Genomic DNA, 12,292 nt, shown 5'->3' on the forward strand with positions numbered 1-12,292 from the left:
CTGGATTTCGGATTCATGTGCTTAATTGATTTCTGCTTTCTGGATTTCCCTTTCTGTCTTCCTCTGTCTGCAGGCAGCCTTTCCCTGTGTTTTACCCTTTGATGCAGCCCAATTTGCCTGTGTTCTCTGTTTCTTTGACGCTGTCATTTGCTACTGAAAAACTTGATGCATTAGTCTTTCCACTTTTAGATTTAGCTTCCTGCCTTTTCTCCTTGGATGGGTGGGAAAGGTTTCCTTTTCTGATATCATTTTCCCTGCTCCTGATGCTTACTTTCTATTGGGATCCATTCCATGTTTTCCATTGCACTTCTGCATTTATTTCCCATTGATTATTAGGTGTGGGGTGCTGTTGTAACTAGTCCCTGTGTGAATGCCTTTTGTTTTCCTCACTATTCTATAATCACAATTCCTACTTGCCCTTTGACTTGGGTCTTATGTATTTAGTTATCCTCCACCCATTGCTGTTATAGCCTTCTGGGTCCCTGTTTGATCAACTGGGTTCGTGGGTTTACTGACATTCAAGTGGTCTTTTTGGTCCTCGTGAGTACTGTTTCTAAGTTCCTTATTCAGTATCATCCAGAGCGTCAGCTCACAGATCCTGTCCTTGCTTCCCCTCTACGTGGGCTTAGTGCTGTCAGTATCTGTAATAGCATAGTGGGTAAGGAGTTTGCCGACTTTCCTTTCAGTCATAAGGAGGTTCTAAGTGCTTACCCCACATCCCTTTTCATATATTGGTATTATTGTTTCACTCTATTTGCACTCCTGGGTTTTAGTATACACGAGTCTTGGGTATTGTATGCACGTTGTTAGATTCAAAAATGTTCACTGTGCGATTCCGTGCACATTTCCCTTGCCACATTCATTGCCTTCTTCCTTTCTTAACAAGACTCTATGGGCTCACTATACAGGAGCTCACCTTTCCGATAAATCCGGTGCTTCCCAGGAGGTTCACCCTCAAGCTGTGAGCGGGCCTGTCTACTTAGGCCTTCCAGAGATGGGCACTCACGTTGGCCTTTACTGAATGCATCCCTGTCAGGACCACCTTCTACTAACAAATTGTTTAGTTCAGGATGGTCATTGGGGTCAATTACTTCAGGCATCACCAGCTCCTCATCAGGTCTGGGTGATTGACCAACTGCCTCCACCTCAGTGGTAGGCGAGTTAGGGGGAATATTTTCTTTCCCTCTTTTTACTTTTTTGACTCCTTTAGCCTTGGGTTTCCCCTTTGGCTGGGGCAGGGCATTGGTCTTGGCCCGTGCTGCCCTCATTTGAGACCTTGTGCAGGGTCTGTGAGCAGTGTCTCCCACAAGCCCTGAAGCTCGGAGATCATTGCCCAACAAGACCTTTCCTGGGACACACCTCTGAATGCTCACTGGAATCCTGACTGCTGTACCATTGATAGTAAGATTTACAGGTATTATTGGGAACATGAGAGGTGGGCCGTCAGCCAACTTAGTGGGCATCAGAGTAGCTCTGCCAACTTCCTCTGGGTCTACCAAGGTAGAATCCACTACAGTTCCACTGAACCCACTGTCCCTAAGAGCTGGAGTATCTATCTACTCCATTGATCAGCACACTGTCCTTAAAGTAGTGCTTGGTGTTATCTGGAATCCTTGCATACGCCTCTGACACTTTAGGCTCCCAGGAACCCAGGGAAACTAAAACTACCTCAGCTTCTATCCCACTGGGGAAGGAGTCTGAGGAGAAGGATGCTCCGGTAATCTCTTCTTCTACATAGGAGGAAAAGGCCAGATTAGCAGAGTGGACCCCCAAGGTTTTGACCTTACATCTGGGATCCCCCTTCACGAGGTGAGTCACTCCACAAGCAAAACAATATCCATTGGGTCTGTTCACATAGGGAGGCTTACTATAACCAGAGTTCTGTTTCGGAGGCTGACCTCCACTACCCTGTGAGTTCTCTTGTGTCTTACCCTTATTTTTCTTTTTGTGGCCCTTTTGGGAAGAAGATTTATCAGTTTCCCCATCCTCCTTATCTTTGGACTTTTTCCCTTCCTCCTGCTTACCAGGATGAGTCTTGTCCTTATGGGACACTCGATGCGACACCCATAAATCTGCTGCAATGGCTAGCTTCTTAGGATCTATCTCCTTTGAATCGGCCAAATGCTGCTTAAGCTCAGAGAAGATGCAAAAATATGTTCCAGCACGACACAACTTATCATACCTTCAAAGGTAGAAACCTTATAACCTTCAACCCAGCCAGTCAAGTTTTTTAAGGATTCAGTTACATAAGACACCCAAGTACCACCTTCTTTTTTCTTATACTCTCTGAATCTTTTTAAGTATTGGGCAGGAGTATTTACAAACTTTAAGATGAGAGTTTGCTTCAACATTGCCATATCTGCTCTCTCAGCTTTCGACATTTCCATAATGGAACTGCAGCCAGAATGGGGTAGTCTGCTAAGTAACCAGGACATTCTATCAGCATTGTCAACTTGTTGAACTTCACATGCATACTCAAATGTATTCTGCCAGTCCATAATGTCATTCTTTTCCTCATACACACTGAGCATATCTTTTGGAAACCTTGGATGAGAAGAGGCCCCATACCCATGTCCAGGACCCTTGGACCCATTGGCAACTTGATGCTTGGCCAATTCCAACTGGTGATCCCTGTCTTTTTGCTTTTCTGCCTGCTCTATCTTTAGTTTGGCCATGTTGAACTCAAGCTCCTTCTGCCTAAGCAGCAGTTCTTGCTTCTTGAATTCAAGTATGGCCTACCCATCAGCACTGGCAGAGGAAACATTCGAAATTACATCCTCCATGTCCTCATGGTCACTGTGGATCAGTGCAGCGGTAGAACCATCGGTTCTACCAGTGAGAGCAGCCCCACCTCCTTCTGCACTGTCCTCGGAAGCTATAGCTCTAAGCTGAGCTTTCTGCCAGTCTATGATTCTCTGGATCATTTCTTCTTTTGTGCCTTGAGAGGAAACACCTCTCTCAGCACACATCTTTCTTAATGTGTCGGATTTTGAAGCATTTAAAGTTAACAAGGTACTTGTTTCCATACTGTTAGATAGGACTATGGCCTTTTAAAAGTTATACTACGACAATTCACTAGGTGCCCTGGTAGGAATAACTCGAAATGCCTTCGCCCGTGCGCAACACTGGATTCCTTCAGTCCTATCCCACCGCTGTTAATGATGGATTTCTGAACTCTGACCTGGAGGGGCAGAGGTTCAGTAGGCCAACCTAGTTTCTTGGAACAGGGTAACCTCTCGACAAGCCAGACCAATCAGTGTAGCTATGGCAGGCGGTCAAGACTAAGGCCCTCATTACAACACCGGCAGTAACCAATGGCGCTATTAGCACCATGTTGCTGCCAGTATTGTAACGAGTCCGCCATGGTGCAATGGGGAATTACCATCCCATTCCAAGGTTGGCGGGGCGGTAATTCCCCATGCACCATTGGCCCATCCCCATTCCCATTTTTGCCCCATAGGGCTCAATGGGAATGGTGAAGGCGGTAATTACGGTACCGCAAATTGCGGTACCGTAATTACCTTCAAGGTCCCTTTGCGGGTCCCTACTTTAACGGCTGGTCTAGACCAGCCGTTAAGGTCGGGAGCCGCAAAGGGACGTCGTAATTAGGCGCTAAGGGGTTAACGGCGCCGCAGCCTTTTACGGTGCCGTTAACCCCTTATCACCAGGGTCGTATTGAGGCCCTAAGACTCAAGAGGGGTGAGGGTGACTGAAAGATCTCAATGAGCACACAAAGCAAGGACACTTACAAATTAATCCAGACAGGTGTTATATTAAAAATATAGACACATTTATTACAAGGCCTTTGTAACTTAGACCATAGCAAAGAGTCACAATAATACCGAAGTAAACCAAAACATCACAATCAACACGATATATATACAAGACCAGAGGGGTCAAACGGATAAAGGAGCACGAAAAATGTAGACCACCTAGATGGGGAGGAAAACAGGCAGTGCAAGTAATCTTTAGACCCAGTTCCACATCAAGAATACACCTAACTAAGAGGCAGTCCAAGCCCTACGAAGAGAGGAGCCTTATGCTCAATAGTACATGCACACGCTTGTGCCACTGGACAAAATAGGGTCTCTTCAAGGGTCATTAGCAGCTCAGGAAGGTGGATGCAGTCAATGAAGAACAAGTCCCCACTATTCAAGTAGGACCTCCACTTGTGGGCAGAGGCAGGTTGAGAGTGCGGGATAGAGTCATATTTCGCAACAACGGTAGAAAGGAAACGGGCTCCTGTGCTAGGGGCCACCGGTTGGGGTATGGACTACTCACCGGTCCCCGACGCAGGCAGACCCAGATTTCGCCAGTTCAGTCCACTTCGCTGGCAGGTTCGAATGTGACAATCAGGACGTCTCGACACCGTGTAGTTTCCGCGGTAGCAGGCTTTAGCGTGAAGAGGGTCACAAGTGCAGCAAACTTGCACAGGTCGTTGCCACAGCAGGGCAACATGGTAACCGCGTTTACTCCGGTCCGGGTGCACTCGTCTCACTTCAGACCTGGGAATGCCAAGTGTACGAAATTCAGTATGAGGGTGCCGTGGACACAGAGCAAGCAGTATACCAAATTTCCAGGGCTTCTTCGAAACCGCAGCGATGACAGAGCAAACGTCCTGCGTAAGATATTCAGCCCACTGGTTGGCCCAGGGACACTTCTGAAGAGGCTTACTTGCAGGGTTTGATGAAGGTGCTGAGAATAGTTGGTCCCACTATTATCATGGGTTGAAGCACCTTTGCAGACCTTCTAGGACGATCAAATGCAGAGGGGTCTCAAAGGACGACAGTGGGCCCAGAGTGCCAAACCTTCCAGCCTGTCACCAGTGGTTCCTCAACTCGGCTTCTTGTTGCAGGATATTTGGCTCCTTATCCTTTGTTCGTGTGAACTCAGGAGATCGACATGGTAGTGGTGTTTTCGGCCTCCTCTTATCCAAAGTTCCCTTCGCGTCAAAACGACCCAATGGGAGATCTGTTCACAAACACTCCATACATGGACCAATCACGGACCACGGTGGTCCCAGGCATTCAGGACACTCCAGACTCTCTGGCACCCAGGATGTGTATTGGGAACAGACATCCCAGCCCACATCTGGAGGCACACACACAAGGCATGGAGAAGCCCGTGAAAGGTTTGGGTTTCGTGGGAAAGTGCATGACCAAATAAGGACCGACCCGGGTTGGCTCGACCTGGGGAAGGTGAAGGGGCCAGATGGCCAAAGGACAGGACAAATAACCTTGTGGCATGGCCATTTTGGAGCCAGGCCACCTATTCGTGCCAAAAAAGGTAAGCGTGGATAACATAGCAAAAAAGGGTTCAAAACATAAGATAAACGATAGCTGCCACCAGTCCTATCCGTGACACACCTGCACAGCTCATAATAAGTCCCTCGAGAGTTTCTAGGGCTTTGGAATGACTAGAAACCCAAGGGTGCGGTAAAGTAAGTTACATTGCACTCTTGTTCCATGTTGCACAAAAAGCTGCAACATGAGGAAAGGACTAAGGGAAACGAAGTCTCCCAGTACTGACTGTCTTAAGGGCATGTCAGTTTCCCCATAAGAAGTGAGTGAAAGCCCAGAGGAGTGCGGCTGAGGGCTGCGCTTCTCTGGCAAAGGTTAGATCAGCGTGTAAAACAGCAGCAAAAAGTTTGGGGGTTGACACATGGAGGGAAAATTACATTCTAATATGAAATATTTCCTAACAGTAGTTGGTTGTGCAAAGTAAGTATAACGTCCCTTAAAGAAAGTGTTTGCTCTGAATGTGTGCTTTTTCTTAGGGCAACCGAAACATAACGTGCCGTGCACAACGTTTTTTCACTGAATTTGATAGGTTTTTTAGCAGCGCAACTTAACCTAGTTTAACAATGTTTTTTCACTGAATATATATATATATATATATTCAGTGAAAAAACGTTGTTAAAAGGGACATTATGGTTAAGTTGAGCTACTAAAAACCTATGAAATTCAGTAAAAAAACTTTGTTAAAGGGACGTTATGGTTCAAAGTAAAACCGAAAACCCCCTGAAATTCGGCAGTTATGGTAAGATAAGCAACCATAACTCGCGCCACGTGCACTGCTAACACTAACACCCAGGACATCAAAGATGACATCACAAATGTCATTGATGACATCACTGATGACATCACCTGGCTGGCTCTCCCTTTTTTTCCATAGGTTTTTAGTAGCGCAACTTAACCATAACGTCCCTTTTAACAAAGTTTTTTCACTGAATTTCATAGGTTTTTAGTAGCGCAACTTAACCATAACGTCCCTTTAACAAAGTTTTTTTACTGAATTTCATATGTTTTTAGTAGCACAACTTAACCATAATATCCCTGACTTTATATACTTGTAACATAGAACATACTGAACCCCTAGCTAGTGATTTCGATGTCCGCGGACTACCGCCATGTCCATAGACATATCGAAAATCTGAGCGTGGTGAATGTAAATTTAAATAGTGTGCCCCATTTCCCCTTTGAGGTTGGCTCTGAAAAGAGCCGTTTTTTGGGGGTTTTTTTGCAGATGCTTGACAGACACCTGTTATTTATTTATTTATTTTTTCTTACTTTACTTCTAAAATCTTCACATAACCTTCTCCAAAGCAACCCTTACATTCCAAAACAGAATGGCATTTCCCATAAAAGATAAGGAAATGCCATCTTCTTTAAAATAAACTGCATTACTGGAATCAATATTCTCATTATTACAGAAGAACATACCAGCTCTAAGCATGAAGGCACACATGCCTCGGTTGATTACACACCTAGCATTGTTTTGCTGAGGACAAAAAGCTGAACTATTGTCCCATATTGCCCTAGGTACTAATCCAGAAAAAATGACTTTGGCATTTGTAAGGATGTTCATTACTGCTTGGACCAAGTGTTCCAAATCTGCCAACAAAGTAGGGGCACTGACATAGCCCAAATGGAAAGCTCCATAGTGCAAAACTACCACATGGGGACTGTTGATCCTGCCCATATCTTCACGAACTTGTACAATTCCCTGTACATTGCAATCAGGCACAGTGCTCCTCACCACCTCCACTCCTTTAACATCGAAATTCTTTGCAACATGCCTGCTTTGAGCATACTGTTGTAAACCATGCACAAACATATCTCCGAGCACCAACACCCTGACTTTCTCCACTTCTGCCATCTTCACTACAAACAGTCTCTTTGAAGACAAATCCACAACCTCAACATCTGATTGGCTGATCCCTACAGTCTTCTTTCCATGCTGGATTTGCTGGAAAACCCTGGATGTAGCACGCCCTGTCCGCGGACCGCGTAACTCTTAGACAGCCCTTCTACCATTTCCACTTCATTCTCTGTGCCATTCCCTCATTGGATACAGCTAAGCAGGCACACAATACGGAGAACGTCCTCAGAACACCCCCATTTTGTTTATTTTCGAACATTTCAGGACACCGCGAGTGTTCTTAGAGCACATTCAACTTGCCAGCGAACAATATGGACAACGTCCTCGGAACACTCCCATTTTCTTCATGTACGAACATTTCAGGACACCGTGAGTGTTCTTAGAACACTTTCAGCTTGACAACGAACAAGATGGACAACGTCTTCAGGACACCCCCTGCGAACATTCCAGGACCCCACGAGTCTTCTTAGAAAACGTTCAACTTGACACCGAATCCATTCTGCTTATTTACGAACATTTCAGAACAACAGTGTTGTCCGCAGACAAATCGAACACAACAAAAGCATCTAGCACATAAAAACAATACAACATTCCACCTATCTCATACTCCCCCACCCTCCCCAAACACTCTTACACACCAACACACTCCACTAAGTACAATTTTGAATCCAAGTTTCACCGCGCTGTCCGCGGTCGTCCGCGAATGCAAGATGGCGGGCGCCACAGAAATTCTGATGCGCTTCACGCACCACGCCGTCCAATCAGCGAACACGTCGGATGTCCGCGGACATCGCGCAAGCCGCTCTGCCAATCAAGGCACTGTCCGCGGAGCAAACCGGAAGTCCGTCCGCGAAGCGAACGGAGATATCAATAATTTTTTTGCCTTACATTTTGGTCATTTTAAAAAAAACTACTGGACGGATTTACACCCGCTCCTGGCACAAATTTGGTGTAAATCCGTCCAGCGGTTTGGGCTATAGGCGTGCGCAAAGTTTTTTCCCATTATGTCTATGGGAAAAAACAAAAGTTTTGGGACCCCCCCCTATAACTTTGCCGCCCCTGGACCAAACCTCTCCAAACTTTGCAAAAAAATTCAGAGTGGGCCATATACTTTTTTTTGCAAAGTTTGGTGAGGATTCGTCCAGAGGGAGCGAAGTTATAAGCCACCCAAAAAATGCTCTTCCTATGGAAACACCAACTTAACCATAACTATATATTTGGCACTCCATTTATCAAGCTCAGAAAGACGAAGGACTGAGTCCGCCTCGCTAGGATGCAGACCTGTGATAACAAGTTGAACACATTTCAGCAAGAGGCACATTCTTCACTAAGCTATCTGACGTATAGTAAAATTAGTCATGTGCATATGCTCAGAGTGAAGTATCCTTTTGTACGTTGGTGGCTCAAACCAGCTTCTTCTTACCCAGCATTTTTTTTTACATCCTGCATTCAACATATTTATTCCTGGCCTATACTAAGGTTCTATTCGATGGCAGAGTGACAAAACATTATTTCCAGGCTTAAGTGTGACTTACACATGAAAAAGGGGTAACTTTGCACCAAAGCAGGTTATGAAACAATTAACCAAAAGAATGTATGCCCGATTCAAAAAACGATTTCTGTCTTTTTCGTTTATGTGCATCTTGGCGGAAATTGCATATTCTGTTGCCCTTTGCATCGGGACACAGTGCAAATTGCACAAGCTGAAGTGCCAGGATCAGTACAGTTAATCATCTGAAATAGGTGTGTTATTGTATTTGTTGGGGGTCAATAGGTGCGCTACACACACAGAATGGTGTAAATAAGTATCACTATTTTACTACTATCTGCAAACAGTATTGTTGCTTAATCTACACATTGGTGTAAATGTAGTGTGACAAGTGTGAATGTTTAAATGTTGCCGCAATAATTTATGGGTGTGCAAATATGTCATGGCAGCGTGAGAAAAAACATAGTTTAATTTGCGAATACCTAGTATGCATGTCTCCTACAGATACACATTTTGCGACATCTGACGCAAGTGATATCGTCTGATTTCCTGGGGCTTTGAAAAACAATCATGCTAATACATTGTCCAGTAATAGAGAAGACGTTTTTTGCAGGCCACAAGAGTAACAGCAATACTATACCTGCAGAAACTTGAAAGAAATTATTTTGGGAAGGCGTGTACACGTTTTTTCCATTCCTTCCATTCAGCAGAATATAGCAAAAGGTAAGCAGGGTGGGATTTGTGTGGTAATGGTCCACAAATATCATTCCAATCCAGGTCTTGTAACCTGCATGAAAAAAAACGTGTGACGTTATGACAATTCAGCGCTATGTTTCCTGGTTGGACTGCAAAATATTGTTTTGATGTGCTGTGTTCTGAGGAAAGTTAACTTTCATTTATTTATGAAGTTTATTATAGAAAAGTAGACGAAAGAAAACAATGAGAAAAAAATATATCCTATAGCAAATCAGTGACGAACTGAAATATACTGAGAAAACAAAAGGAGTAAAAAAGAAATTGTAGGAAAACATTCTGACAGCTGTGGCATTTAGGCATCACTGTCAGCAAGTGATCTGGTGGTGTCTCTGAGCCATCACCAGTAATCTGATTTTTCAACGCACTAGAGGTGGAGAGAATTGCTAGCAGATTAACCCATAGATTCCTGAGGCATAATGGCCATGGTTTTGTAGGATTGCATTCTTGGGTATTGTTTTTTTCTACTCTTGTCCAATAAGGCTTTGGAATGAATATTGCTCCCCAATATCCTTTTAACTTTTTAGTCCTCCAATGGACGAAAGGCTATTTGGTGTAAAATGATAGCAACCCTCCAGCAATAAAGGAGTACATAAAGTCAAAATAAAAGTGCTCTTTTGGTGAAAAGAGGAGACTCCATTGAAGACTTAAAATCTGGGCAATAATGATTATGACTATTGTGAGGGGTCAGAAATGTGAGGCGGACAAATTTGTGAAGGTTTTAAAAAAAATCTATTTTATTAAATTAAAAGGTTGGATAAATGTCTTACTAACCCTACCCTGAAGATGATTTCCCTGCCTAAAATAAATTAAAGGAAACACTCTAACAAAGGATATCTGTCCCTTGCACATATACAATAAACACATGAGGTGGTGCATGGCAGTTCAAAGACAACAACAATGGTATAATGATTGAGTTCGTAATGTAACACACAGTCTCCTCATAACCTGGGCGAATTTCCCTTCCCCAGATTTAAGCAGGATTCTGTTACACAGTTCAAAAAAGAAATAAGGAAATCCTGTTTTGCCCAAAAATTCCAACACAGTTCTTTGTAACTTCAACTTGCCAACAGAAACTTCCAACGCACCAGTGATTCAACAAAGAAAAATAGAAGGTTCTTTCTCTTCCTTGAACACGCGTAAGATTTTTCCTCTTCAAATAAAGGACACTTTTTCAGTTTATCAATAGCAACAATAATTGTCTTGGCCAGGATGATTTGCCACAATTGAGGAGTTCTAGAGAAATATAACTAATTTACAGCAGTTTTACAAAGTTCTTTCTTCAGCACCATAAGCAGCATACATTGGGCATCATTACAAGTGTGGCTGTCTGGAAATAAGGGTGTCTGTCGCACCGTACCAGCACTCTTTCCGGACAGCCACACTACAACTCTGCCGGGCCGTTGCGCCTGGCAGGTCTGACCTGCCAGGCGCAACGGCCCAAGTCGGCAAAGTTGTCACAGAAGCACCAGCATCGTTAGCAACTGTGCCGGTGCTTACATGTCCCCATCCCCATGGACTCCATGGGAATGGGGACTTACACTTTCCACTGCCTGATATCCAGGAACTTGTAATGTCCCGATGGCTCTGGGATCTCAGACGGCGGAAACAGTGTTACGAGTCTCGCAGCAAGCCGTCAGTAGCACCCCAGGTAGCACCGTCGGGTTACCGCCGGACTCGTAATGGGGCCAATTGTCTTTATAAGGATCACATTTTAGCACTTCGTCATATAGCACTTTGTCAACTTATACCTGGTTTACTTCTATGCCAGGTTACTACCTCAGTTCATACCTGGTTTACACCCATGTCAGGCCAACTCCTTTAAAGGGTTGCCATCTGGGTTTACTCCACGGCATGAACAGCGCTTCACAACAAGTGCTTTTGTAGAAAAGATCAACTGACAAGAGGTTGACAACAGCTTCACAATATTCAACATTTTGCAGCTTCAAACTTTTAACAGCTATTCAGGTAAAACAAGATTCACATTGGTGCTCTTTAATACTGCTTTTCAAATAATACTCCTCTCCTTCTGAATAACCTTTTCCAAAAGGGCAGCCTTTTTGCCACTCTTATTTCTCCACTGCACAAGTAACCAAATACTGACAAGGACAGGGTCTTATTCTGTTTCTCCCCTGGCTTTGGCAATGTGAGTTTATACCAGCTTTTGCTATAAGCTGTACAACGAATGGGCAACACGTTTCACAACGTATGGGCCTCTCATTAGCTCCCTTTTGACTTTGGCAATATCTCTGTCACGACCCTTACCCTGAAGCCCCCCTGGCCTACGCATGGGCCAGGGGGAGCCTTGACCCCAGCCTCCTCTATATACCAACCGGGGCCTTCTTGGGGCCAGTCCTGGCACCTTTGGCGCCAGGCTCATACTTAATAATAAGTTTGTGCTTGGGAACTACTTTTTGTTACAGTCATTCAATGTGGAAGCATCCACAGAATCAGGCTTCTTGGAACCTGGCTTGCAGAAGGATGGTTTGGGTGTGGCACCTTGGAACTCTTTTACCTGGACTTCTTTCTTGAAGCTATTTAAACCACGCCCGACTGGACTGACACACTTCGCGTTAGTTTGCAATACTGCAACGTGACGCTCACAGCGTTCAGCTTCAGCCACGAACCTCGGATAAACAGCATCTGCAGAAAAAGAAAGAAGACATTGTTAGAAAAGGTTGCAGCTTACCTGAATTCCATCATTAGCGGTTCTCAGCTCTTCCGACCGGCATCCAGGAACCAACGCTCCTTCGGATCGACGGACCTGCAGAAAGGGAAAGACAAGGCTTTAGACATTTTACACAGTTAACGAACTCCGCCAAAAGGCTTACCTTCCCACTTGCACTTCATTCCGCAACATCTCTGGAATTCTACATTCCGCCGGAGCAC

The 12,292-nt window shown here is 44.5% G+C and overlaps 1 protein-coding gene across 1 annotated transcript in view; it reads right to left on the minus strand.

Annotated features, from left to right (window-relative positions):
- LOC138515709 (stimulated by retinoic acid gene 6 protein-like) overlaps window positions 1-12,292 on the minus strand; it is an 859,180-nt gene that overhangs the window by 115,617 nt on the left and 731,271 nt on the right. Inside the window, exon 17 of the mRNA XM_069630368.1 lies at window positions 9,291-9,437. Within this exon, the coding sequence (XP_069486469.1) occupies window positions 9,291-9,437 (147 nt within the window). The remainder of the gene's footprint in view (window positions 1-9,290; window positions 9,438-12,292) is intronic.

This window comes from Ambystoma mexicanum, chromosome 6q (genome assembly GCF_040938575.1).
Source record: "Ambystoma mexicanum isolate Mex_15411 chromosome 6q, UKY_AmexF1_1, whole genome shotgun sequence".
NCBI classification, from domain to species: Eukaryota; Metazoa; Chordata; class Amphibia; order Caudata; family Ambystomatidae; genus Ambystoma; species Ambystoma mexicanum.